The sequence below is a fragment of the Cottoperca gobio genome, chromosome 5 (assembly GCF_900634415.1).
Source record: "Cottoperca gobio chromosome 5, fCotGob3.1, whole genome shotgun sequence".
In the NCBI taxonomy this organism is placed as follows: domain Eukaryota; kingdom Metazoa; phylum Chordata; class Actinopteri; order Perciformes; family Bovichtidae; genus Cottoperca; species Cottoperca gobio.
Genome location: NC_041359.1, coordinates 15,968,879 through 15,996,501, shown reverse-complemented (window position 1 = coordinate 15,996,501; position 27,623 = coordinate 15,968,879). Strand labels below are relative to the sequence as shown.

General features: G+C 36.7%; 3 protein-coding genes across 13 annotated transcripts in view; 1 reads left to right on the top strand and 2 right to left on the bottom strand.

Moving 5' to 3' along the window:
- Window positions 1-424: 424 nt before the first annotated feature.
- On the bottom strand, window positions 425-12,122 carry eno1b (enolase 1b, (alpha)). Its single transcript, XM_029430860.1, has 12 exons — window positions 11,982-12,122; window positions 10,047-10,141; window positions 9,798-9,893; window positions 8,883-8,941; window positions 8,683-8,752; window positions 7,493-7,626; window positions 7,147-7,369; window positions 5,847-6,044; window positions 2,235-2,436; window positions 2,012-2,120; window positions 1,161-1,219; window positions 425-817 (listed from the first exon to the last, which is right to left on the bottom strand). Exons 2-12 carry the CDS (start codon window positions 10,129-10,131, stop codon window positions 748-750), a joined length of 1,305 nt encoding a protein of 434 aa, XP_029286720.1. The 5' UTR covers window positions 10,132-10,141; window positions 11,982-12,122; the 3' UTR covers window positions 425-747.
- Window positions 12,123-12,630: 508 nt separating this feature from the next.
- On the top strand, window positions 12,631-14,835 carry ppil1 (peptidylprolyl isomerase (cyclophilin)-like 1). Its single transcript, XM_029430861.1, has 4 exons — window positions 12,631-12,848; window positions 13,072-13,226; window positions 13,698-13,766; window positions 14,551-14,835. The coding sequence occupies exons 1-4, from the start codon at window positions 12,793-12,795 to the stop codon at window positions 14,769-14,771; spliced, it is 501 nt and encodes a 166-aa protein (XP_029286721.1). The 5' UTR covers window positions 12,631-12,792; the 3' UTR covers window positions 14,772-14,835.
- Window positions 14,836-16,439: 1,604 nt separating this feature from the next.
- Window positions 16,440-27,623, bottom strand: part of LOC115007836 (sodium- and chloride-dependent GABA transporter 2-like) — a 39,257-nt gene continuing 28,073 nt past the window's right edge. For 8 of the 11 annotated variants that reach the window (XM_029430846.1, XM_029430845.1, XM_029430843.1 and 5 more), the window contains 13 exons: window positions 23,675-23,809; window positions 23,448-23,588; window positions 23,011-23,098; window positions 21,880-22,012; window positions 20,175-20,309; window positions 20,000-20,103; window positions 19,789-19,913; window positions 19,444-19,556; window positions 19,184-19,321; window positions 18,893-18,995; window positions 17,994-18,094; window positions 17,743-17,913; window positions 17,270-17,579 (listed from right to left, as the gene is read on the bottom strand). In XM_029430846.1, the coding sequence (XP_029286706.1) occupies window positions 17,526-17,579; window positions 17,743-17,913; window positions 17,994-18,094; window positions 18,893-18,995; window positions 19,184-19,321; window positions 19,444-19,556; window positions 19,789-19,913; window positions 20,000-20,103; window positions 20,175-20,309; window positions 21,880-22,012; window positions 23,011-23,098; window positions 23,448-23,588; window positions 23,675-23,809 (1,541 nt within the window). In that variant the 3' untranslated portion in view covers window positions 17,270-17,525. Of the gene's footprint in view, window positions 17,580-17,742; window positions 17,914-17,993; window positions 18,095-18,892; window positions 18,996-19,183; window positions 19,322-19,443; window positions 19,557-19,788; window positions 19,914-19,999; window positions 20,104-20,174; window positions 20,310-21,592; window positions 21,739-21,879; window positions 22,013-23,010; window positions 23,099-23,447; window positions 23,589-23,674; window positions 23,810-27,623 lie in introns of those variants that run through there. The other 3 variants (XM_029430852.1, XM_029430855.1, XM_029430848.1) reach the window with 2 other exon arrangements.

Sequence of the window (27,623 nt, the reverse complement as noted above, 5' to 3'; positions counted from 1 at the left end):
ATATATATGTATATAGATATCTATAGATATATATAGATATCTATATACATATATATATAGATATATATGTATATAGATATCTAATATGTATAGATATATATGTATATAGATATATATGTATATAGATATATATGTATATAGATATCTATAGATATATATGTATATAGATATCTATAGATATATATGTATATAGATATCTATAGAGATAGATAGATACTTTTGGGTTGATTTAGGGATGCACAGGTCACTCTAGCTTTAGAATCAGACTGAATAACCCTTTTGTTTCACTTTATTATATAACTACAGTGTTTAAATTCCTGAAACAAAGAGATTGGGAAGATGTGGAAAATCAATCTGTTTTAACAAAACAAAAACATTTACCAAAGCAAAATCACATAAAACATGGGACAAATAATCAGGATACTTTATCTGTAACCAAGAACCTTTTTATTTACTGTCTCCAAGTGCAGCTTTTGTGATTACATTTTGTCAGTGTTGTAAATCAATGTTACTCAAGTTATGTTATATAACTCTATTATTTTACTTCACAATAACAAACAGGACAGAATACAGTAGAAGACTTGATTGTTACAATTTCAGTAACTACAGTATGTTCTCTCTATAAATGAATAAGTAGCTCTATATTAACTATTATCGCTTTGATGCGTTTGTAATAATTATCCGATGTGTTGTCGTGGAGTTATAGTGTATGAATCTATTTGTATGTGAAGTAAATTCTTCATCCATTTACTCTGTCAATGGTTTTCTGAAGTTTTTTCCAGCAAAACGAGCTTTGTCTCCCAGCTCCTCTTCGATTCTACAGTAAAAACAAAGAAAGAAAAAAACAAGTTAAAAGTGAAACCTCTTTGTGTAAGATGGAAATTAACAACAGCAACAAGTATCTAAATTTAAGTCCATCAAAGATATGAGCTGGAAACATCACAATGCTGTTTAACGGATCGGAAATTATACAAACTGAAATGAATGCACTAACAATAAAACAACATAATTGATTTAATGTTTAATCAATATAGCACAAGTAAGTAGACGTAGTTTAGCAGAAAGGCCTTGGGGTATTTTATTTAACAAATTAAAAAGAACACAACACGCACGGTCACATTTTATACTTTTTAAAATGCCTCATTATTTATAAGACTTACCTAAGTATCTGGTTGTATTTGGCCAAACGCTCAGAGCGACAGGGAGCCCCAGTCTTGATCTGAAAGTGCGTAAAATTATGTACAATGATTCAATGTGTCCATTAATCTTTGTCCAAGTCGTGTCATTGTGATAAAAATAATTTCTCAATGTGAAAATGGACAGAAGAGATAAATTCATATTTTCTGTAATTAACATCAAATGTATTATGTTCTCAAATGACACTAGGGCTGTATCGAATGTCTCTTTTACATTCAAAGCTTTGAATGTCTGTCGTCATATTTTATGACATTGACCTTAAATAAAAACAAACAAATTCTCGAACAAAATCCTCAATTTGAATGAAGTGATTCATCGGATTATGAATCCGGTTATAGAAATGTAATTTATGGTGCCGTTGGACTCGTGCTAGACTTCCAGTCAACTGTTTTTTGACTGCAGTGAAAATGTTGTTTTTGAAAAGCTAAATGCGAACAAATATGGACTGAAGCAGAATATTTCGTGTTATGAATTTTGGAAATTACAAACAATTCTTTGTCAATAAATCTGGCTTTTGGACTTTACAAGGTCCTTGAGTTATTGTAAATGTTTGAATCACACAAGTCGAAAAACAATCCTACGCAGCCACCGCTTGAAACTAAATAGTTGTACACAAATAAAATGAGTGTAGCTTCATCTTGAGCTGCAACTGTGCAGAAATACTGCGTTTAAACAGAATTAATAGACATGCTGCGCTGCATTCAAATGTTGATTTGAAATTTGAATGTCACCGTCGTGAATGAAGCTTCAAACTATTCGTAACAGCCCTCAGAGACACAATTGTACAATAAATATTTGTATTATCTTAATTTACCTGTCCAGTGCATAAGCCGACCACCAAATCTGCTATGAAGGTGTCCTCAGTTTCACCAGAGCGATGGCTGACCATCACGCCCCAGCCGCTCTCCTGAGCCATCTTACACCTGTGACGAGAACGAATGAGAGACATTATAGGTCATTGTGTGGAGTAAAGTCTAATATTCAATTGATCTATAGAAACATCCCAGACTTATTTTAGATGTAAAGTGTTGACTTACGCTTGCATGGACTCGGTAACTGTGCCGATCTGGTTGACCTTAAGCAGCAGGCAGTTGCAGGCCTTCTCCTCCACAGCCTTGCTGATGCGAGTAGGGTTCGTCACCGTGAGATCGTCTCCAACAACCTGGATGTCTGTGCTGCCAGTGAAGTTGGACCAGGCCGCCCAGTCATCCTGGTCAAAGGGATCCTCGATGGAAACCACTGTCAGGAAAAAATATGCAGACATGATCAATGTGGCTTGACGTTCAGATGTTGTTCCATCAAAAGACGAACAGACAGCTCCTAAATTAACCAAATATTAAATAATATTTTTGGTGCAACAAACAATGTCATGATTATCTTTCATCAATTTTATAGATCAAATTTAGAAGGTCAAAGTTATGGAATTCACTGAAGACACTGAAATCATTTTCTTCCTTGACAGCTTTTAGGACACATTTAATGAAACGTCTCATTTCATCTGGAACCTTATGGCAAAATGCTTCTGTTGGTTATCTCCTTATAAATTTGTTTTCTTCTCACTACTGTTTATGTTGGCTTGTGTGTTTTTTGTACATAGATATTCTTTGTGCCACTTCTTCTTTGTTTGTTTTGTTTCATCATTGTCACAAACATCTGCAATTATTACAAATTACTCGAGGTCCCCAGGTAATTCTAGTCATGTGAAAAGTGCTTAGGTGAATTTATATGTGATTGTAATCCCTTGTCAAAGTACATACATGCTACAAAAGGGAAATATACCGCTGGAAACTTGCAATAGTATCAATATTCAACACTACAGGTACATCTCAATAAATGAGAATATCGTAGAAAAGTTAGTTTATTTCACCGATTCAATTCAAAAAGTGAAACTCATATATTATATGGATTCATTACACACAAAGCCTTCATTTGTTTTAATCTTGAGGATTACGGCTTACAGCTAATGAAAACCCAAAAATCAGTATCTCAGAAAATTTGAATATTGTGAGAAAGTTCAATATTGTAGACTCATGATGTCACACTCTAATCAGCTAATGAACTCAAAACACCTGCAAAGGTTTCCTGAGCCGTTAAATGGTCTCAATCTGGTTCAGCAGGCTTCACAATCATGGGGAAGACTGCTGACTTGACAGTTGTCCAGAAGACAGTCATTGACACTCTCAAGGAGGTGAAGCCTCAAAAGCACATTAATAAAGAAGCTGGCTCTTCCCAGAGTGCTGTATCCAAACATGTCCATAGAAAGTTGAGTGGAAGGAAAAAGTGTGGTCGGAAAAGGTGCACAAGCAACAGGGATAACCGCAGCCTTGAGAGGTTCGTCAAGAAGAGGCCATTCAAACATTTGGGGGAGCTTCACAAGGACTGAGGCCGGAGTCAGTGCATCAAGAGCCACCACGCACAGACGTATCCAGGACGTGGGCTACAACTGTCGCATTCCTCGTGTCAAGCCACTCCTGAACCAGAGACAACGTCAGAAGCGTCTCACCTAGGCTAAGGAGAAGAAGAACCGGTCTATTGCTCAGTGGTCCAAAGTCCTCTTTTCAGATGAAAGTACATTTTGTATTTCATTTGGAAATCAAGGTCCCCGAGTCTGGAGGAAGAGCGGAGAGGCACAGAATCCAAGTTGCTTGAAGTCCAGTGTGAAGTTTCCACAGTCAGTGATGATTTGGGAGCCATGTCATCGACTGGTGTTGGTCCACTGTGTTTTCTCAAGTCCAAAGTCAACGCAGCCGTCTACCAGGAAGGTTTAGAGCACTTCATGCTTCCTTCTTCTGAGAAGCTTTTTGGAGATGCTGATTTCATTTTCCAGCAGGACTTGGCACCTGCCCACTGCCAAAAGTACTAATGCCTGGTTTAATGACCATGGAATCAATGTGCTTGATTGGCCTGCAAACTCGCCTGACCTGAACCCTATAGAGAATCTGTGGGGTAATGTCAAGAGGAAGATGAGAGACACAAGACCCAACGATGCAGACGAGCTGAAGGCCACTATCGAAGCAACCTGGGCTTCCATAACCCCTCAGCAGTGCCACATCGCCTCCATGTCACTTTTGCATTGATGCAGCAATTCATGCGAAAAGAGACCCAACCAAGTACTGAGTGCAGACACATGAACATACTTTTCAGAAGGCCGACATTTCTGTATTAAAAATCATTTTTTAATTGGTCTTATGTAATATTCTAATTTTCTGAGATACTGATTTTTGTGTTTTCATTAGCTGTATGACATAATCAAGATTAAACCAAATAAAGGTTTGAAATATTTCACTTTGTGTGTAATGAATCCACGAGTTTCACTTTTTGAATTGAATTAGTGAAATAAACTAACTTTTCCACGATATTCTAATTTATGGAGATGTACCTGTATATAAATACCAGTGTGTAACTATGGCATAAAGTTCCAATAATAATAATAATAATAATAATAATAATAATAATAATAACAATAATAATGACAATGGTGTTTTAACAACAATAATTAATGTCATCATTGGCAGATTGAAATTTCTATTCCTTGTGAAAACTAAATATAAATACAGGTTTGAACTGACATTTGTAGCTTTGTACGGGGTTATTGTTTTAGTACAAAGAAGATTGTGGGGACAAATACTACATTTGAATTTAAGCTGTTTGCATTCAGTTGTTTTTTCAGTGATTGTGAGTCAAAGCACATATCTCTGTAATCTACATTTTGGAAAGTGCTTGGATTATTTTTTTTACTTGCTTCCAAAATTAGGTGACTTATTTTTCTGTTTAATATCTGTTCAAGTGATTTCCATTATATATTAGAAAAAAATAAAATACAGAAATTCAGAAAAAAAAGTCTCCAATTATTGTTGTTCTTGAAAGCTTTCCAGGGATGAAAGAGGGGTTTGATTTCGGCCCACAATTAATTTGTCTGGCCGTCTTAGAGTAGGGCTCTATGATGAGGCAGAATACACTGAGGGAACCGCGGAATTTGCCAAAATATAGATTCAATTTATTAAAATCAGGGTTGATTTTAAGCGTTCATAAGTAGTATGTTTTGGTGTAATTTACAGACGCGCTGTTTCTGTCCTTTGCTCTCTGTGTTGGTGTCTCACCGAGGGCGGGTCTCAGTTCCTCCTCCACACACACTGACACAGTCATGTCGAAGACGCCCTCTGAGACAGAAGTCCTCTAAAAAGCTGACAAATTCATCACTAACAGCTAAATTTAAAGCAGAGCAATTTCCAAACGACTGCTATGAGTCAGGAGAACAACTATTCTGTACGTTTTGCCAACATATGGATGAATGGACCCGTAAGAATACCTGCAGAGACAACCTTCTGACGAAAAACATTGTGCAAAGTTGTGCTGCATCAAATTCCTCGATATTCATACCATTTTTAATATTATCTTATTGAATTGTTCAAATTTGATTCATCCACCAGAGACAGTTCTTTTTAACAGAAAACACAGAATCTGGAAAAAATGTTAACTTTACAGGGCTCTAGATGAGTAGAAGGAAAGGGAGCCCATAAAGTCACAGAACTGCCAGATCCCTCACCTTCATGAGATTACGCTGGTGCTGACATTACTACAATAATGTGTGTCCTGCTCTCCGCCTGCTACTAAATAGTGTATAAAAAGAGAAATTGTCTGAAGGTTACCTGGATAATCCTTCACAAAGCTCTTGTAGAGGTCAGCCAGCTCATCAGGAGTGATGTAACGGCTCGGGTCGTCAGGAGATTTGAAGTCCAGGTCGTATTTTCCCTCCCTGTAGAATTCAGACGCTGCCACATCCATGCCGATCACGACCTCATCTGTGTATCCTGCTTTGGCGATGGCCTCCTTTACCAACTCCAGAGCTGCAGAGTTAAACAAACAATAGTCAAACAAAATCCTCCAATAAAAATAAATACAGATTAAATAAATGTGTCTTTTTTTTATTAAATCAACTTTCTTTAGTGTTACAGTCCAATAAGATTTAGTTAATGGCTATATAAATATAATTTATGGTACCATTACTACAATATCGCCCCGTAAATACAGACGTGTGCTTCTTTTGTGTGCGGCAAACTGTTTTTTGACCACAGTGTAAATTATGTTTTTGAAGGCCAAATATGGACTTTATAACGCTCTGGAAATTATTAAAAATGTTTTATCACACGAGTCGGAAACAATCCTATGCAGCCGCCACTGGAATATAATTGTACTACTAATAGAAAGGTAATATTTATATTAGTGCAGAAGCTGCACAGCATTTGATTGTTCATTTAGAATTTGAATGTCAACATTATGAATAAAGCATCCAAATATTCAGTACATCCCTTTGATCTACACTATTAAACTTGCATGGAGTGCCGCAGAAAACAATAAATGATGATTTCCACACAGAGAGACCAAAAAAATCAAAACACGGCCCTAAACACGGCAATATTAATTTTTTATTACGTGTGTTTTTGCATTATTTTGTAAGGTCTTTTTGCTCCATGACAATAAAGTCGACCAAATATTAGAAATGCCTTTCAAGAAGACACGCTCCACTACAACACAACTACCAACAGCAGTCTCAAAATGTACCATAGAAACAAACGACAAATTGAAGTCATGGTAAAAGATGAAGTTATTAAAATGTGTATTTATTACTGTGCTTGTGTGCTGCATTACATTATTCACTTGTTTGTCTTTCTATAATCACTTTGTGTATGATCCTACCAGATAATGGGTAAGTCGACTTAAGAGTGAAAAGTTTATTTTAAAGCTGAATAGTTAGAAGAACATTGTGCAGATGTTCTCGGTCTAACGTTTCCCTGTGGTTTTTACCATTTGTTTTCATTGTGATAAAAGCAGTTTGATTTCACACTGGGAATATATTTTGAAAAGGAACCAGGAAGCTGTGCTTATCTTTGCAGTTGTAAGAGAGTTTGATTTATCAATACCTTAAACGAAATAAATCATCTTACATACCTTCCTGGTTCTCCAGGATGTTTGGAGCAAAGCCACCTTCATCGCCCACATTGGTGGCATCCTGACCATATTTCTTCTTGATGACGTTTTTGAGATTGTGGTAGACCTCTGCTCCAATGCGCATGGCTTCTTTGAAGGTGCTCGCGCCAATGGGCAGGATCATGAACTCCTGCATGGCAAGCTTGTTGCCTGCATGAGAGCCACCGTTGATCACATTGAAGGCCTGGTGGAGGTGGAGGGGAGAGAAATGAGAGCTGTGAATTCACAATTAACTGGAAGGTGAACTGAATAATGACGAGAAAATACCAGGAAATTCATGCATGTAATTTGGCACAGAGATCCTCACCGGCACAGGCAAGATGACCGCCGCGTTTCCTGCAAGGTCAGCAATATGACGATACAGGGGGACACCTTTCTCTGCTGCACCAGCTTTGCAGACAGCCAGGGAAACACCCAGGATGGCATTTGCTCCAAATTTGGCTGATTGTAGTAAAAAGAAATATCAACATTAATTTATCATCATTTTACAGATGTTTCTTTCTTCCTACTGCAATCCGCCCTGACCTTATTAATGAGACATCTCAGATCTAAGCACATGCATCAAATTTCAGTAAAAACATCACTGAATAACGTAGTTATAAGCACTCAAATATTTATAATGCTTTAATATCATAACACAATATAAAGCATTTTATAATGATGTAAAAGGTCATGCATCACAATACTTCATAAATTGCAGGTCATTCACTGACTTTTTTTAAATGTAATGATATTTCTTCACTTTACTGAAAGAGAAGTCACTGATAATAACCAGCTTGATATTTTCTATCCGCCTATACCACTAAAATTCATTAATTCACTTAAAGCACCAAATTAGTTACTTATATTCACATTATAAAAAATATTATAATCTACTACAACTATGGGATTTATAACACACTATGATCCTTCCAAATAAAATAAAAAGTCAGAGGGTGACCTGCAATTATGAAGCATTATGATACTTGACCTTATAAGTAATTTTTAAATACTTTATAATGAATGTTATTATTTTTATAAAAAATTATGTTGATTAAGTGCTAATAACTACAATGATATAAGCATATAATAATGCTTTATAAGTATTTCTACAATGCATTATGGACATGGGCATGATAGATAGTCTTCCGACCTCAAGTTACCTGAACATGTGGTTAACAAGTGAACAACTTCCACTTGTTAACCACAAGACTGAGGGAGCACCTTGTTACGCCTTGTTTACAGTGCGTGCCATAAAACCGCAACATCCCGGGTTCGATTCTAGCTTTGGGAACTTTGTTGCATGTCACACCCCTCCCACATTTCTACACTGTCCTCAGTCAAATAAAAGGCAAAAGTGACCACAAAAAAAAGAAAGAAAGACTGAAGGCAAAACCAAACAAGTCAAAATGGCTGCTTCACCAACAAATCTAGTCCAGATAGTTATGAAGACTGTACTGCAATGTTCATGGTTGTTTTAGATTAGCAAGCCACAACAGTATGATTATTGTCACTCACATTTGTTCTCCGTGCCATCCAAGTCAATCATCATCTTGTCAATTGTCTCTTGCTCAACCACAGATACATCCTGAGGAGACGGGAAGAACAAGTTGGGAATGATTCCCATCAGCACCACAACAATGGACAGTCCAAAACTTAGTTTGAACAACATTTGGGAAACAACACACACAGATAGAAAGTGAGAATTATGTTCTTACTTGTCCAATGAGTGCAGGTGCAATAGTTGAATTTATGTGATCTACAGCCTGTGAGACTCCTGCAACAGAAAGATTAGTGAGATTATTATTTTACGGGCATAGATTTAGAAACACAACTTTTATTTCTCAAATACATATGCAGGGATGCATGCAGTAGCATTTATTTTATAATTTCAATCACAGTCAATCAATCCACAGGCTAAACATCAACACTGCATGGAGAGCATGCATTACTGACAATTCACCATGCACATCAAGCATTCAGTGATGAGTTGCTAAGTTGTTGTGCAATTAATTGTTCTGTCAAATGGACAGATTTTAATTGAGAAGGACAGGCAATGGTAACTCACTAACCCTTTCACATCTGGCAAAGAGGAAGAGAGAGAATAATAGAGAAAATGAGAAATGTATAAAAATATAGTATCTTCACTTAAAATTGAATTCTGCTTCAAAGTGTTAAAGCAATTGAGTAGGGCTGCGCGATAGGAAGAGAATATGTGATAACGTTGAATATTGCGATAGTGATATCACTTGTGATACAGATATTAAAGTGTACTCAGTTCTGCTGCATTCGTTATACTGCTAACATACAACACATTTCTTGATGAATTACAAAAATGAAAGGAAATTATAACATTCTTGTATTGAACAAATTTAACATTGCACTGAACACAAAAGGCACCAATGAGAGTGCAGTTTCTTTATGGTACTCTCTTTCAATCCCTGAGTGCAATATCGCTGTCTTTCGTGACACGTTTATCTGGCAAGTTGACATTACGATATTGATAAATAAACTATATACTGTGAAGCTCTACAACAAAAGTTGTTTATATTTGGTGGTAAATATCAAAACTACACCTGACATTTAACTCGTTCTACCCTATTCAAAAGGAAACACTAAAATTGTGTACAGACCTTTCCCAAGGTAGCGAGACTTGTCATTGTCCCGGAGCTCCAAGGCTTCGTAGATTCCAGTGGATGCACCACTTGGTACAGCCGCCCTAAACAAGCCTGTGAAATGTACATGGAGCAGAGAGAGGACACAAGAAGTGATGACATGAAAATCACTAAAGAGGATGAGATTAATTTAGTCATTAGGGCACAATAGGTTTATACACTTTATAATAAGTCATATACATAGACTGTATAAATATTGTTGCCTACCTTTGTCGGTGTAAAGGTCAACCTCTACGGTGGGGTTTCCACGAGAATCAAAGATCTCTCGGGCGTGGATCTTGAGAATAGACATGGTGTAGGACCTTGAGAGGAGACAGAGAAGGTGAACTTGTTACTATCTGACGATTCGTCTAGACAAACGTGAGCTGCAGTTAAAATAACTAAGCAAATAAAAACTCTAAAAGTCTTTTTTTCAGTTACTATGGGCACACCTCTTCTACTCTCTTTCCTCCTTGAAGCTTACTCACAAATACATCCTGACCCAGCTGCAAGCTTAGGAGTGCTAACAGGCATGCTACCATGCTAATTGGATTAGACCTTCTCATCTAATTAATCACATGGCAGTAAGGATGTTGAAATTGCTTCATCTGTCAAAGCTAGGTTAACCTTGCAGCTACAACTAGCCTCTGTTGCTTTGGCCAGTAAAATATAGCCTATAAGAATTTAAGTTTTAGCATAGAGTCATGATGCTACCTAGATTATAACAACATTTATGCCATAGCAAAGTCCATCTGCCATCCACTGCAAGACATGATATCCACAATAGTTCCTTCCTATTGCATATCAGATAAACAAGCAGGCTAACGAACAAACGTAACCACTCTTCCTGAATGGTCATTGTTTTGCAAGTCACTATTAAGTCCCAAGTCAACACAAACAAGTCCCATTTGGACAAAAACTGCCTGTCATGGGACTCACATGAACCTTTAGTTACTCAGTGCGGACCATTTTTAATTGTGATAGGAACAAGAGGGAGGAAGAGAGGAAGAAAATGTAGATGAAACCCTAAGACAAGTTAAAAACCATGCGATAACTTATGATTCATTCACTCTAAACTCTCACTGCTAGCTATTCCTACTAAAGGTTCTTGTAACAGTTTAGATATTTTCAGCTACAGGTTCAGATCATCAAGTCTCAAGCAAGTTACAAAGCAAAGCAGCTATTTGCAGGGACTTTAACTAAATAGCCTTTGGACCACCTGGGGTTCAGGTAAGCCTAGGCTGTGGTTTGAATTAGAGATAAACAAATCTACTACACTAATGGTTGCAAATAAAACAACACAAAAATAATGAATATGCCCTTGGGAATCATTTTCATTTTTCATTTAACACTAAATTTCTAAAAGTTAAAACAGGAGCAGAACCAAGATGTAGGCTGCACATATTATATAATCAAAGTTTTAGGAAATATAGCTATTTCCTGTAAAAAAGTAATAGTTGTGAGTGCATGAAAACATCTATGTTTGGCTAAACTTTTAAAATATCTTTTAAAAGAGGAAAGTCAAATGGAATTCAAATGAACAAATTGATCTGATTAAGTTTCAGCATTTTATCTGCAAAATGCTGGAACACATGCATTATTAATTACATTTACATAGCATCTAGCAGTCGATATAGATCACTGTAATTATGGAAAATATCACTTTATCCAGAGTATTTCTTGACCTTGGAAATAGTAGATTGACGCAGACAAAAATGAACTCAAGGTCAATTTACTAGTGTAGAAAAAAAACTATTAAGTGGACAGGGACTGAATATGTTTTTGTTAGTGTATCACTGAATCTCATTAACAATGTGACAAGTTTGGCTCGATTCTGTAAAAAGTAATTTACAGTTGATTTGGCTCAAATGAATTATTGTATAACATTAATACATCGCAAACTGTAAGATCACTGCTAACCAAATAATATTTAGTTTAATTTAGTCATAACAACTTTAGACAGAGGATGGATTTTTATCCTGACCTTAGACACAGCGTTTCCAATTAGTGATTTGGTTGTGGCAAACATAAGCTAACGTTAGCTAACTGAACTAACGTAAAACCAGAACAAGAGCCTGTTGACAGACTACACCTAAGAGGGAAACAAGTAAATGAAATATCCCTGATAACAAAGATAGAGATCATGCAAATAGATAACTCTACCTTGCTGTCAACCGCAGACACGTTGAGAAAACACAAGTCGAAACTAACCGGAGCCCAAGTGAAGATTTAGAAGAGTTTCTTCTTCTACGTACACTTTTCCGGCACGCTTTCCACCTTGTTTATGTGTTGCTGCCCCTATAGTTTTTAATTTGAACTACACAGATGAATAGTACGATCCAAGATAAAACATAGAGAATTTATAAGAAAAACTGAAATTAATTAATTAAATATGTAAAAATGTGTACATTGTACTACAATAAATAACAACAATAAATATGTAAAATAGAAATAAGAAATCTGTAAAATCTGTATACTACAATAATAAATAATAATAAATAATATTAGCGCTGAAAAAGGGGATCTATGAATTAGTATTCAAAATGCAGGAATGATATAAATAAGAATATTTCTTGAAATGTAAAGGGTAAACACATTATTAATAGTAATATCAGAATATTGCATAGTTTAATTATTATTGTACAACTTATTCTAAAGTTTAGTCAGTAATGCACGGTTTAGATATAATAAATGCATTGTGGCATTATAGCTGATAGTAGAAATAGACTAAAACTAACTACTAAATAGACCTCAGAATTTAAATTTAAATTAAGTAATGCAAAGGATGCCGTCTGCAGTATTTTGCTCACTAGAGGGCAATCATTCATCTGTTGGGAGGAAACGAGCGGCAACCACAGAAGAAGAAACTTCCCCCTGAAATGAATTGAATGAATGTGCTCGGCTGATAAAACACTTACTTTTTATTCAAATTGGTCTGTTTAAAGTCTACTGAAGGGCGCTGTTTGGAGTAATAATGTCGGGGATACCTGCAGACACATGGCAGCCGCCAACAGTGGCTCTGGACACGACGTAAGTTTATAACAACCGTTGAACGCTAACTCGGCTAAGCTAGCTCTTAGTAACGTGATGCTAGCGGTTCGGTGAGGTTAGCTAAGCGTTGGGCTTGCTAGGTTAACTTTGTCGATACTAAAATTTCTTCTAGGGCTTTGGATAATCTTTAACATCCCGTCAGAGTGCTGCATGTGCTGTTGAAACACCCTAATCGCATACTAATATTGAGTATGCATTGCAGGATGGGGACGGTTGTAGTGGAGCTGTACTGGAGACATGCACCCAAGACCTGCAAGAACTTTGCTGAGCTGGCCAGAAGAGGCTACTACACAAACACCAAGTTTCACCGAATAATCAAAGACTTCATGGTGCAGGGAGGAGACCCTACAGGAACAGGTGGGTCCATCACATACAACACTTTATATCTGTTTTTTTATGGTTTGGTCTAGTGAAGGTTTCCTGGAAAGAACTACGCAAATGGCACTCGTTGAGGTGTTCAGTTAGTATTGTGAAATGTACAGGCAAACACAATTCAACATATATGGAGAATTATTATTTTTAAATGAATGAAGAATGATTATTTATTAAATGGAGCACTTCTCTCAAGGAAGTTTCTCTGAACTAAACTCAAAAACCGTTTCAGAACTTTGTCTTTATTTTTACCAAATTATATAGTTCTTCCATGGTAACTTTCAAGAAATGAGTACATCTCAATACAAACTTGCTTTTTGGCAAAACAACAAGAGTGGAATATATACAGAGCCATATTGAACTTCACAGTTCAATGTTTATTATTGTTTATTGCCTTGTTCAGTTACCTCACTTGAAAGTTAATCTGTAGTTTACTGATCTTTGTTTTTCTAACAGGTCGCGGTGGTGCTTCCATATTTGGTAAACAGTTTGAAGATGAGCTGAGCCCAGAACTGAAATTCACAGGTAATTGCAGTTAGAAAATACCAAATTGAATACAAGGTGCTAGATGTGAAGGAGACCAATGTAGGTTTGTAAATAAAGAAAAGCCTTCTGCAACCTTTAGTTTCATTTATTAGTATTTGTGTTAGTACTGAGTCCTTAAAGGCCCTGTCACACATATCCGTATGACAGAAACGTATGACGAAATATTGGCAATAGGTTGATATAAATTAAGAGTAAGATGTCATCGTTTGAAGGAAAAGTGCCATCTGGTTCACGTCATGCTGATGCTGGAGAACGGCTAGAATGCTGAACGCGTGTTGCCGATATTTTGTATACGTTATGCATTCGTTGGGCATTTGTCTGACATTTTGTATTAGGAAGTGATACGATATCAATAGGTTAGACATGCATATCTGTATTTGTTCACTTTTCCGATCCGATAAAAAGTTGGATGTATTTGGACTCTGACAAATATTGGTATGCGTCGGCATACGTTTCTGTCATACGGATATGTGTGACAGGGCCTTAATGTCTTGTGTTTTTTTTTCAAAAATAAAGGTATGATTTGTTGCTTTGCTGATGTATTAAACTGCATTAGTTTTTAGCAAAGTGTACCTATAAACTGGTAACTCAGTGGGTATTCAAATCCATTTACTAAAGTTGATATGTATCAAATGTTATGCAAAAGTTGTTTTTAGTGTTTTAGTAATTTAGTGTTGGATTCCTAACATTTAGTATTTATGTGACACTTGAGGGACTTTTAACAGCAAAACGTCACAAAATTGTAACTCATTTCATTTGTTAGGTGCTGGTATTCTGGCGATGGCCAACGCAGGGCCGGACACAAACGGAAGCCAGTTCTTCTTCACTCTTGGACCCACTCAGTGGTTGGATGGAAAGCACAGTATTTTTGGAAGAGTATGTCAGGGGATGAGCACATTGAACCGCATTGGCATGGTGGAGACGAGCGGTCAAGATCGGCCCGTCGATGATATCAAAATCCTCAGAAGTAATGTACCCAATTAAAACAAATACTGATATTTTTTTTACAGTTTTTTTTTTTTAATCAAATAAATGTTTGTTAAATTTTTCAATGTCTCTATTTCTTAATTGTATAAGACTGGCTTATCCATGAGCGTATTGCACTAATACCAACTGAAGAGGAACAGACAATTTAAACCCAGTTAAATATCACTTTGAAAAAAGTAGAGCTGCAACAATTATTTGAGTAGTTGATCGCCAGAAAATAAATTGGCAACTATTTTGACAGCAAAAATTTGAGAGGTCCGGGTTAATACATTTCAGAATATTCTCCTTTTTTTTTGGTCTTTACAGTAACTGTATGAATAGATGGAATAGAATAGATTTAGTTTTTAGAATAGTTTTTTAGACCAAACGATTATCAAGAAAAGACACTGCACTTAAACTGATCGAAAATAGTTATATGAATAATGCGAATGAAGAAATTTAAATAGAATAATTTGTTATTGTTTTGTATAATGCTTGAGGACTGTTAAAAATAATGTCAGTATGTTTGGTTCTTAAACACTTAGACACAAAAGTAAAACGGTAAGAACGTTTTGAGTAGACAAGAGTAATCTAAAGGCCCTGTCACACATATCCGTATGACAGAAACGTATGCCGGCGCATACGAAATATCAGCAATAGGTTGATATAAATTAAGGGTAAGTTGTGATCGTTTGAAGGACACAGACGATACGGCGAACACGCCCGACATACACAGTTCCGTATGGCAGAAACATGCCGGCGTATATGAAAATTAGCTAAAAATGTGTCCAACTTTTCCACAGAGGTGTTGTAGCTGACGCATACATAACGAATACATAACGAATTATTATACGTATGTCAAACATTGATAGCGTATCACTTATTTAAAACGTATCGAGCGTCTGGCCAACGGAGCTGGAAAAGTGCCATCTGGTTCACGTCATGCTCATGCTGGAGAACGGCTAACATGCTGAACGCTAGCTGTACTGTAGAAACACATTTAATAAGTTACTCCGTCGTCAGGCATCATCTTAACATAGGGTAGGAATAGGTTATCCACTCGTTATCAATAAATTGGCTGAAGGATTCACCGTCAGCCGACGTAGCCTATATCTAACGTACCTCTAACGTAGTCATGTAGGTATTCACGTACTATATTTACGTAGGTAAGTATTCACCTACGTATTCCGTATTCACGTATGTCTAATGTCACGTAACGTCTGCATATCTTATGAATTACACGTCGGGAACATCCGGTAATTTTGAACATGCTCAAAACATCAGCGTTCAACAACGCACCCCAGCGTAACACAGCGAGCTCTTAACGAATACTACTTATACCTTATATCAACGTACACCAGCGCGTTGCCGATATTTTGTATACGCCATATTTTTGTATACTTTATGCATTCGTTGGGCATTAGTCTGATACATTTTGTATAAGTAAGTGATGCTCTATCAATAGGTTAGACATGCGTATCTGTATACGTTCACTTTTCCGATCCGATGAAAAGTTGGACGTATTTGGACTCTGACAAATTTCCGTATGTTTACGTTTCTGTCATACGGATATGTGTGACAGGGCCTTAAGGAAGAAAAAGTTAACCCCAGGCAAATTCAGTCAATTATGTATTATTATTATTATCTATTATATTATTATGTATACATGGAAATGAACAAGCCATATTGTCACAGAGTATTTTATTGTATAAGTGTAAAGTTATGTATAAAGACAAGTTGTGTATGTGTATATATATATATATCTAAACACATCAATATGGTAATCCAAGGAAATACTAAACCTAAAAAAGGCACAATAGGATTTGCATTATAAATTCCAGCAGCAAGTACTTAAATACTCGTATTGATTTGGTTTACGATATGCCAAGTCCACTTAATAGCTCCTGTTTTAGCTTGAAAAGGTTAGCATGTGCACCTTTAAATTGAGATTATTCTGCCACACATACTGATCCCAAAGTCACACATTAATGTTCAACTCTTTAAAAGGGTCTCCAAACAAACAATCTCTTAACAAGTTATAGCTAATGATTTTTTTCACCTGCTAAATTTGAATTTAATTGTAGCTCTTTTAGTCACAAATATTATGTTATAGAGAAATATTAAACATTTGAAACCAGGTGCTTTAACAACAAACAACTCTCCAATACATTTAACATTTGTTAACTATAGTATATAATATAATAATAACTACACATAGTCTTCTCAAGTCCGACGTGGGAGCAGGTATAGTGGAAGATATTTTGAGTTTTGTATATTTAAAACTAATTCAAAGTCTCAGTAAATTCATTTTGATACCATGTGATGTGAACAGTGGCTACCTTAACAATCTCAAACTACAGTAATGCCTATAGATGGCAATAACGTAGAAGTTTGTAATGAATGGGCTAAAACATGCAGAAATCACCTTGTTGTCCTTTAGGTTTTGAGGTATTTGAGACGTGGATTATGGAAAATAGTTTGCAACTCAATGTAGTATCTTGTACATTCAGTATCTGTAACACTTCCAAATATAATTGATTTAAAAAGTCCAATATTAGACATGTAATATATAGTATTCTTATAGGTCACCACACCTTAAAAATTAAATCTGGAAATGAAAACTAACCACCATACAGTATATACATATATAGTAAACAACCTACTCTACATTTTTTTGAAATATAAAAAAGGAAGAAATTATTATAAAAGGATTGGTATTTCAATACACTTTGCTGTTTTGTCCCCATGCAGTGAGGCTCTGATGCTTGCAATTTACTTTGTCTCGATTGGAAGGTCATCTACAGGTTGCAAGCTTGTCTTGATGCGCTAAAAGGAAAGCATTAACTAATGTTAAAGAATATCACTTGCAGCAGAACATTCACTATGCACAGGCAACACAACATAAGTTCCAATAAAGTTTAGAAACTTCAAATGCTTCTTATAACTGTAAAATACCAACTATAAAATGACACTAAAAACAACCACTGACCTGCCAGAGAGTTCCTTTTCCTTTGGCCAGTTTGCAGACCATGGTCAGAGGAATCATCATAAGAGATGACATGGCCAGAAACCAGCCGATCCAGTACGCCCACCAAGGATACACATAGGAGTTGTTGAACCTCATTGGGGTGTACTTCAGGAGCATAAACACAAATGTGCCCTTTAAAGAGAAGCAAATCACAATTATAAAAACAGTTGGATCAAAAATATAATTAATTCTGGCCTCATTAAAAAACCTACACTGCAAGTAAGAGGGGTGCCATACATCCAGCCGTACTTGATCAGTGATAGAGGTCTGTACCCAATCATGTCCTCAATGTTGTCACAGAAGCGTTCAGCACCTAGACAGAAAAAAACAAATAACATACTATAAAATATGCAGTATATACTAAATTTCACAAATTTCCCCCAAATGTTTACCAATTAAGCCAGTTTTTCAGGTAAAGAACATTATATATTCAAAGCCTTTATAATCAATACATCTTATGGACTTGGGACATTGGTGTTTTGTTCAGTCTGGATATGTTGATCTGGGTTCTTTATTAACAACGTTAGCAGGTTTACAGAAAAGGGTCAAGCTGCAGTTCTCCCCTGAGAAGTTTACCTAACCTTTACCGAAGCTACTGTGTGTCCACAGAGAGACATAGTTGGGTTTACAGGTTCTACTTACATTGGTCTATTTGATTTATTCATTTTTTTTATCTTGCTTTACTTGCACCATATGCATATCCCCCCCCTCCCAACACACATGTATTGCCCAGTTATGTTGGCTTGCTTAATTTCTACTTATTTTGCACTTAATTCCATTTGTCTTTTTTAAATGTTATATTATTGCTTAGGGTTACCAAAGCCTCCAAGCAAAAGGGCACAAGCACTGAGCTATTCTCCAAGCTCACTATTAACCATAGATTTATTAATTAACTAATCAATCATTAACTAACACATTAGTCTTCCTCTCTTGTAGCAAACCTCTTCCCTTTATACATCTGGTCACAAACCGCTGCTGACACCTTGTGGTCAAAGGTTACCACCACCTAATCATCACGATTGGTTTTAAGATTGTACAATAAGGGTGATGTCAATGTGATATATATATAAAAACAAACAGTTATAGACTACTATTGACAACTGTATCTTACCATAAATCCATCCAACAATCACTGACTGGAAGATTGCCATCAGAAGCAGGGTGGGACCGCTGCATACATAGTGATCAAAGATCTGCAGAATGTATGCGCCGGCCTAAAATTAAAAAAGGCAATTAATTGGTAAGGATAGCAATTGTCTTTTATTTTGTGCATGTAAACAGCTTCCGCTGATGTGAGTCCTAAATAAGAAAAACATGGTAAAATACACAGTTTGCATGTTGTGTATTGGATGTTAATTGATCAGACTGCAAATAACTCACATGATGAATTGTTACAGCTTACCTGTGACACCAATACAAGGCCAAATACATAGGAAATAGCACAGATCAGCAGCAGCAGAAGTTCTCTGTGATATCCTTGACGGATCTGGGAAGGGAAGATGTCCGACAGAGAGGTCATGATACTTTCAAGCCCGACAAACTGAAAAATGGCAGAAAGACAAGTCAGCGAAGAGACAAGTTAAGACAAGTTAAGACAAGTTAAGAAAAGAAGAAACATCGGAGGACTTTTTTTGTGGCAACATAGGAAAGGCTGCAGCTGACCTGTCCGTCTATTCCTAACAAGAGGATCATGGTGAAGAAGCACACGGACCAGACTTGAGGCCACGGCAGAAGAGTCACAGCTTGTGGATAGACTATGAACACAAGGCCAGGGCCTGTAGAGTGAAAACAACAGAGAGTAAACCATTGCTGTCTGCCACAGTGTCGTTTACTGTAATTTATTTAGGCGGAAAATCATATAGGATAAAACAGAAAATTAAAATGAGGAAACAATCAACAACATATAGTCTAACAGTTTAAAGTTTGTTTAATTGGCAAGATATATATATATATATATATATATATATATATATATATATATATATATATATATATTCATAGTCATACCTGACTCAGCAACTGCAGCAATGTCGACACCCTGTTTTTGTGACATGTAGCCCAGAACTGAGAAAATGGCAAAGCCAGATATAAAGCTGGTCCCGCTGTTTAACAAGCAAAGATAGAAGGAGTCTCTGCAAATCAGATACAATCAAAACTTAATACAAGTGCAGCCAGCCACGAAAATACTTTATTCTCAGTCAAATCTTGAAGTACTCACTTGTAACAGTTGTTGTTGTACTTGTTGTAGCTCCCAAGCGTAGTCAGGCATCCCAAACATATGGCATAGGAATAAAATATTTGGGTTCCTGCATCGATCCAAACCTATGAACCACAGTGACAGATTATTATAATCCTATAATCCAATGCAAATTAGAATATAAAGTGAATGGTACCTGTGGATCAACAAGCCGTGCAGGGTTGGGGTACAGGTAGTACTTGATACCAATGGAGGCTCCAGGAAGGGTGATTCCTCTGAGGAACAGCACCACCAACATGATGAAGGGGAATGTGGCTGTGAAGTAGGTGGCCTACATTTAAGCAGAAAATTATTTTGTTACAAATTAAAGAAAACTACCTTTATAACCTATGATTGTCGAAAGGTTTGCTAGATACAATAGGATTAATGCTGCGATGTCATTTGGTCATTATTTTGGTAGTTTTGCAATACACTACAGTTACAGCTGCAGCTGCAGCAGGAGAATTCCTAAAACATATAACCTACTGTGTAATTGAGAACTATAACATGCCAAGAATGTGTCAACTCCTATCGTACCAGAGGATCTACTCATAATTAAAATTTGGGTTGTGGGAAAAATACTTGGGGGTAGGGAGTGAATCACACTACTTTTAGACACATACACCCAGAAGAGTTTGTCAGTTTACGTTTATAGCCTGGCAGGTGAGTTGCATGTTGTTGCAGGACTGAGGTAATCACAAGTGCAAAGATTATTATTACTTAACAGACTTTGCTTATGTCTTTACCCTTGGGGAGTTCCATAGTATTTGATAAATGCTGCAAACATGTATGTCTGTCATCTTGTGCACACGTGAGAATTAAGTGGTGCTTTGGCAGAAGTGATATTCCAGTCATTGTTTATAAAACATATTGGTAGAGAAGAAATTCTGTTTCTGTTTGTCATAGATTTACAGTAGCATATCAAATGAATGTAGGCTATTGCATGTTATCTCAGTGGGTGATGTGTTGTTCAAGTTTAGCTCACCAAATGGATAATCAATGCCGAGAATGCTTAGTTACAGCTACCTGGCTAACCTTAGCTTAGCTTAGGTTACAGTTAGCTAGTTGGCCATTCCTGCCTTGCATTGCCCTTGTCTGGTAGAAAGCAATTGTTATTTATACATCTTACATCATTTATTTTTGGCTAATATCAACACGGTTTGTCATATACACCGTTTATTATTATTATCATGGAACACATTAGCTGGTGAAGTAATTTGGCAGGTGAGCTAAAGTTATCCAGCTAGCTGTAATTTAGCTACGCTGCATAGATCTTGCGTTGGTTATTACGAGGAACCTTTAAGTAGTTAAGAACCATCCCAATATAATACTGATGCCACTATATGACATAAGTAAATGAGACCATCAGCGAGAAGATTAGTTATTACTATATATGTATTCTTAATGATCGTCTTCAGTGCCACAGGGTTTCCATTCCGGCAAATCTGACGAAATCACTCAGGTTCACCACAAACTCCCTCAGCTCAGACTCCAACAGGGCGTCTGCAGCGGATCGGAAGCAGCGGCTCCTACTCTGGTCACTGCCAGGAGCAAAGCTTCACATCTATACTTCACCGGTCCACGCTGGGACGCAACACCGAGACCATGCTGCTGTAGGCCCAGGCTGTATTAGAGAACCACAACCAGGACTGAGAGGGGAACACTGTCACTGCTGCAGTAAAATGAGGTTTTCTCCATCCTGGTGCTCGTAAACACAATCGCTTTTTCCACAGGGGCCGCAAAAATCAACACAAAATTAATGTTACATGTAGGACTTTAAATAAAGAAATTAAAAGTGTGGGAGATGAAGAACAATAAACATGACATGACACTTCAGTCAGGATTTGTCATTTCAGTCTTACTTTTCCTGTGGATCTCACTCCCTTCCAGACACAAAAGTAGCAGATGATCCAGGCCAGAAGAAGGTACAAAGAAAGGTCCCACTGTATGTTTCCCATGGTCTCTATGCCAGTGGATATATTTAGCACCCTTCGTCTGTAACGAACACGGCATTGTTAAACAATCATAGTTAGCATGTCCGTAACTCTCATTTTTTTTCTTCCTATAACCGACTAAACCAACTGACCTAAAAGGTTAGAAAATGGTAAGCAAGTCAACTCTTTGCTCACTCAGCTTTGTGCATGCTGATACAAATATGTTTAGACACGTTGATATAGACAATCACAAATGTAATGCAGCCATTATTAGTGTTATAAATTAAATCTGTGATTGACAAGTTAAAAAGTCCATCATGAAAAGTCTAATGATGTTGAAGCTCGGCAAACTATTCATAATGTTCAATGTGCAATTAAGGGATCTTCACCCATTCAGTACACAGCCAGAGAGTAAAGCTGTTCGGCACTGATGCTGCATTTACATCATATTGGATAGATATTAGAGATGGAAAACAACCCCCATTTTTACGACTGGTAGCGGGTTAAAAATACTGTAGCAATACTTATATTACAATTGGGATTAATAACCTTGAATAGATATAGTTCTGATGAATCCGACTTGGCACTTAATAATATGTAAGTGCCTAAAAACCAAACAATTATGGATGCCTCACATCAGCCAAGACCAATGTAATTAAACCCAGATTAAATGGATATGGTGTTATTGTCAATACACAATATTTTAATCTTCACACAACAAACTGCAATTTACATATATACTTGAACACACACAGACCAGAATATCTTACATTTCTGGATTTATAGGAAATTAATGAAGAATAAATACATCAAAGAGTAGTTTTAAAGTTGTTAAAGGCCCTGCACACCCACATTATTCTGGTTCAATTTAGATAGAGCTATGCAGGAATAACAAACTAAATAATAAAATGTTTATAGTTGGATGCTTTTGGAAAAGCTCTGTTTTGGTCCACACCAAAAGCAGTAGTACATCTTTATTACTCAAGTTTATTTAAGTTGTTGTCCTTTAATAACGTGTGACACAATTACTACTCAATTAAATCTCATTTGGAAACTTACTGCCAAAACTCTAGTATTGACGATGTTGCATTCACAGGCACGGTCCAGTTGACAGTGGTATTATAGTTGTTCAATACCACACAAGAATCTAAAATATATAAATAAAATTATTAAACACAGTTGAGACTAAAAATACAATTAATGCATTATTAGATCAGTGCTACATTATAAATTAATTGCTGCATACTAATACAGCAACCAGTTTAAGTAAATTCCAATTACCTAAATCATACTTAAAATAAATTAATGCAACATTTTACTTCCTTCCAAATTAATTTTGTTCATGATAAAACTTAATAAGCTATAAACTGATAAAACAGATATGTCCTATAAATTTATATATACTTTAAACACATACAATTAAGCCCCTATAGTTAGTGGTGTATGTGTGGGAGCGTGACAATAGTTATAATGCTTGAACAGGTTGTTTTACTAACCTGTATTCCATGTGTTATTACAAGTGGCCCACGGCAGCTCGCCAGAGAAAGAGGAGAAAAGGTAGAGAAAAGCCCAGGCTAAGATCACAATGTAGCTGATACATCCATAGAAAAGGATAATTTGGCTGGCCAATCCCAAGCCTGGAAACAACAGAAAATGTTAACAACATTGCATTGACATATTATTTCTGTCTTAAATTGCTTAACTCCTGACAGGTATAACTCACCTTCCAACAAGGGACAGATCTTCCTCCAGCACATTATTCCTCCCTGACTGGTGTACTGGCCGAGTGCTATCTCCAGTATGAACATAGGAATGCCACAGGCCACAAGGAAAAGGATGTAAGGAATGAAGAATGCACCTGCAAGTATAAATACAACATTGTTAACATGGTAAACCACACATATAAAGAGCACCAAATTGATTTCTGTTACTCCTTGGATATTTGACTTTCAATTTAAATGAATACATGACTGTAGATTTTACATTTTCAAAGGCACAATGTGTAATTGTATGCCACTAGGGTCCTCTCAATCAAAACAACAAAAAATACGGTGTTTGGTGGTGTCGTGAAGTAGCGTGGGATCATGGGAGTTGTTGTCTGCACCATCATTGCCATCATTGCCGTCAGCTTATCCTGGTTAGGATTACTTCATTGTTCACAGTTCAGGAGGCTTTTACTAGGAGCCTAATTATCCGCAGAGGTCTCCTTGTCTCCAAAACGAATTGACTGGGTAATTATAAAACACTGACTAAAGCAGTTTCACATTAAACATCTCCAAAGCTTTTCAGCTGCAACTAACGTTTGCTCAGCTTGTTTATCTGATAACTTAAGATCCAGACTTCCGATGACGAAAATCCTTCATCATCCAGTTAAAATATCTAATACGATCAAAATAGTGATCGTACAAATGTGGCAGAAAACTATGGAATGCCATTTAATTCAATTTTGAATAAATAAAAATGCTTATGAAATAAATAAATAAATATGGCTGTGAAATAAATCCTGAAATTGTAATTTTGTAAAACAACGAGTGACAGTCAGTATGTGTGTAGTTAACACTTTGTGAAGAAGCTGTAATGGAAAATTTCATATGTCCATATTATATTCTTATTGTTTAACACTTGGTTCAACTTCTGTCTTTCCCAGCATATCTCTGTAACTTTATTTTATTCCCACACTCTTCTTGTGTCTATCCCAAATGGGTGAATCTTCTCCCCCTCCCCTCTCTCCTCTCTACTCACGCTATTATTTTGTCTTTCTAACACCTGCAACGGTGCGAACTCTCCACACACCCCTCCTCTACTCCCTTTCTTTGTGGGCCAACTGTGGCATTCTTTCCCCCCTCCTTCTCCTTACTGTCTTTAAAATACATGAACACAGACTGCTTGCACTCTGTATGATTGATTCGATCCCAGGGCACTGCCTGGATTCTACGTTAGCTAACGTAAGCGACCCTTGAGGTCAATGTGGAATATCTCCATAGGCCTACTGGCATTTCTTAAATTCCAGGATCATTGATTAGGGAGAACTACTTTTTGGAATAAAAAACATATTGGACAAGATTTTAATAAATACAGAGGATTGTTACATGTCTTAAAATGTAAGGGTGTTCTAACACATCAAAATAGACAAGTTACTAAATCCACATTTGAGAAGATGAAACAAGAGAATGGTAGACTTTTTGATTTGATAAATTGACTTAAGACAATCGGTTTTCTGAACCGATACAGATCTGCCACCTTATAAATGATTGACTATTTGATTTATCGATTAAGCTCTAATTTCCTTAAGCATTAACATGTGTCAAATGTCAGATTTAGGTGTAGTTTCAGTTGGAACTCTTTTTTTGTTTTTGTTTCAGAGGACATCCACTCTGCTGTGAGTATTTATTGCTTGGATTAGATTGCTAGTTTCCAAATGTATCTCCACTCTCAATCTCAATTGTTGTGTTTATCTTGGATGTGTGAGTATTATCCACAGACTGACTGTAGCTGGCATTATTCCACCTAACGCAGTTAAGTGTCTTTCAGCCAAGATCCCAACCGTGTTTGACAGATGTGTGTTTACATAATGTTTTGAGCCACAGATCTGCTTTGTAACCAATTAAGAAAAACATAAACATTGATGGATGGATGGATATATCTCAAGCTTGTTAAACAAATAGGTTATTTGGCTTGTTAACACATCATCTAACGTTAGTTAGAAAATGTTATCAACTTAAATTGACTGAATGTATTGAAAGATGTATCTTATTAACATGAATACTTTGTAATATATGTTTTAACTCTCCTATAATGGGAACAGTGTTGCACTCAGTGGGAGCAGTGATGCTGCACTTTGGACTGAAGGATGCTGCAGGTCAGGAGTACGTTTGGTGGTTGAGATACGAAGGACATCACAGAGATGCTGTCGCTCATTTTGGTTCTCAATCTGCTTTTGTTCAGAGTTAACAGAAAATGTTTGCTCACATATTTGAGTGGGGAAGTGCGCAACATTGAAGTTGCGTAGTTGTGTCTCAAAGAGACGGAGCTTCACACAGAATACTTTCATGTGCGCAGTAGGTTCTTGTTCAGTGTTGAGATGACCAGTAAGATCAACTAAAAATGGTCCTTCTCTTCAAAAACAGGTCGGTTTCTGATCTCAGGGAATAAAACCGCTGCAGCACGGAGCTGCGACTCAGCCAGCGCACATCAGAACTGTGGAGTGCGTCCCCGTATTCAGCATCGACTTCAGACAGGAAGGCTTTACATTCTCTGTGGTAAAGTCCTAGTGCTCGAATTATGTTGTGCCCTTTAGACTCCTAGGACCAAGCAGCTCTTCCGTAACGCAAAAGTTATCGTCAACTCCCCGCAAAAGAAATGAACAGCTGTGCGGTGTCTGTCGCGTCTGTGCTCTCATCACATGCAATCCAGTACAAATCTAAAGCACAAGCTTTATCTGACACTTGATGTTTTAAGTTAGCTCACAAGTCAAAACTGTGTTTCTGTGTTAGAACTAAGAAGTACAAAACATTCAAGCGCAAGTTTCTATCTGGGCCTTATTCCATTATACTTTTAGAATTAGCTGCGGGCCAATTAAAAATGGACCACGGGCCGCAGTTGGCCCGCTGGCCGTAGTTTGGACCTGATCTAAAGGATCCTGCAAGCATTAATTTTTTTACTGATACAGACAAATGTTAATTCCTTAGCTCAGATTGCACAAATGTAGTGCTATGATATTGGACTGTGATGAATGCAGATGGCGGTGTGTTCTTTACACTTTGACAATTTTACTAAAATTAGATTTTAAAAAATCACAATATCTCACCTTACTTGAAGTATCGCAATATATTGAATCGTAACTTCTGTATCATAAGTATCTGTATCGCCAGATTCTTTCCAATACACAAGTTTGGAGTTGGATGCAGTAATTTGGCTAAATCATAATTATTTTGGAAAAGTTTTGGAAGATTTAAATATGCCACTATTAAAGAGGTCTTAAAGCTATTAATTTCAAATTGAACTTCTTGGTGGGGTATCTCCACAATAAAATGTGTTTCTCAGCCGATGCGACTCACAAATTTACCTGGAACATCTCTAGTGTATCGTCTTCCCCACATGGCCTGTTATTGGATGTCTCCTCTTCACTTTCTTATTATATCTCATACAGTAGGCTACTCATCATGTAAGAGACCAGATCAGTCAAGCAGGTGCTGGTCAGGTTCAGTGTAATCAATATATTACGCTGTATGTGAATGAGTTTAAAACACTCACTTCACCATCCCGTTTACATAACGTACATTTTTGACTCTAAATTTGAGGTATGTGAAATTAGCCAGAGGATCATGGTGCTTTGTAAGTAAAGAAAGTAGGGATTCAGCAAAGAATCTGACAGTGTTCTTTTCGTAAACATTATTTTCACAGCCTTTCATAACCTGTCAAATCCTTAATCATCAGATGGGCAACAGACCAAAAGTAGGAGACATTAGAGTGCCGTAGGTGTTTGTGAAACTGAGGTGAAATTGGTATGAACTTCTAGTAATGCATTGAGAAATATTCCACACGTTAAATATTGTATGTTTTCCCATCTTAAAAGGTGTAGTTTCTATCATTGCACTGTGATTTGTTTTTGATATTTTACAGAACAACTTCAAGAGGCTACATAACAAGTAAATATTATAATTGTTCCTTGG

Excerpts from the sequence above, each read along its gene's own strand:
- ppil1 (XM_029430861.1), top strand. The coding sequence starts at position 12,793 with ATGTCGGGGATACCTGCAGACACATGGCAGCCGCCAACAGTGGCTCTG. Across the intron at positions 12,849-13,071 it reads ACAGTGGCTCTGGACACGAC|GATGGGGACGGTTGTAGTGG; the intron begins GTAAGTTTATAA and ends TATGCATTGCAG. Across the intron at positions 13,767-14,550 it reads CCCAGAACTGAAATTCACAG|GTGCTGGTATTCTGGCGATG; the intron begins GTAATTGCAGTT and ends TTCATTTGTTAG.
- eno1b (XM_029430860.1), bottom strand. The coding sequence starts at position 10,131 with ATGTCTATTCTCAAGATCCACGCCCGAGAGATCTTTGATTCTCGTGGA. Across the intron at positions 8,753-8,882 it reads CACCTGCACTCATTGGACAA|GATGTATCTGTGGTTGAGCA; the intron begins GTAAGAACATAA and ends CCGTCTCCTCAG. Across the intron at positions 818-1,160 it reads AAATACAACCAGATACTTAG|AATCGAAGAGGAGCTGGGAG; the intron begins GTAAGTCTTATA and ends TTTTTACTGTAG.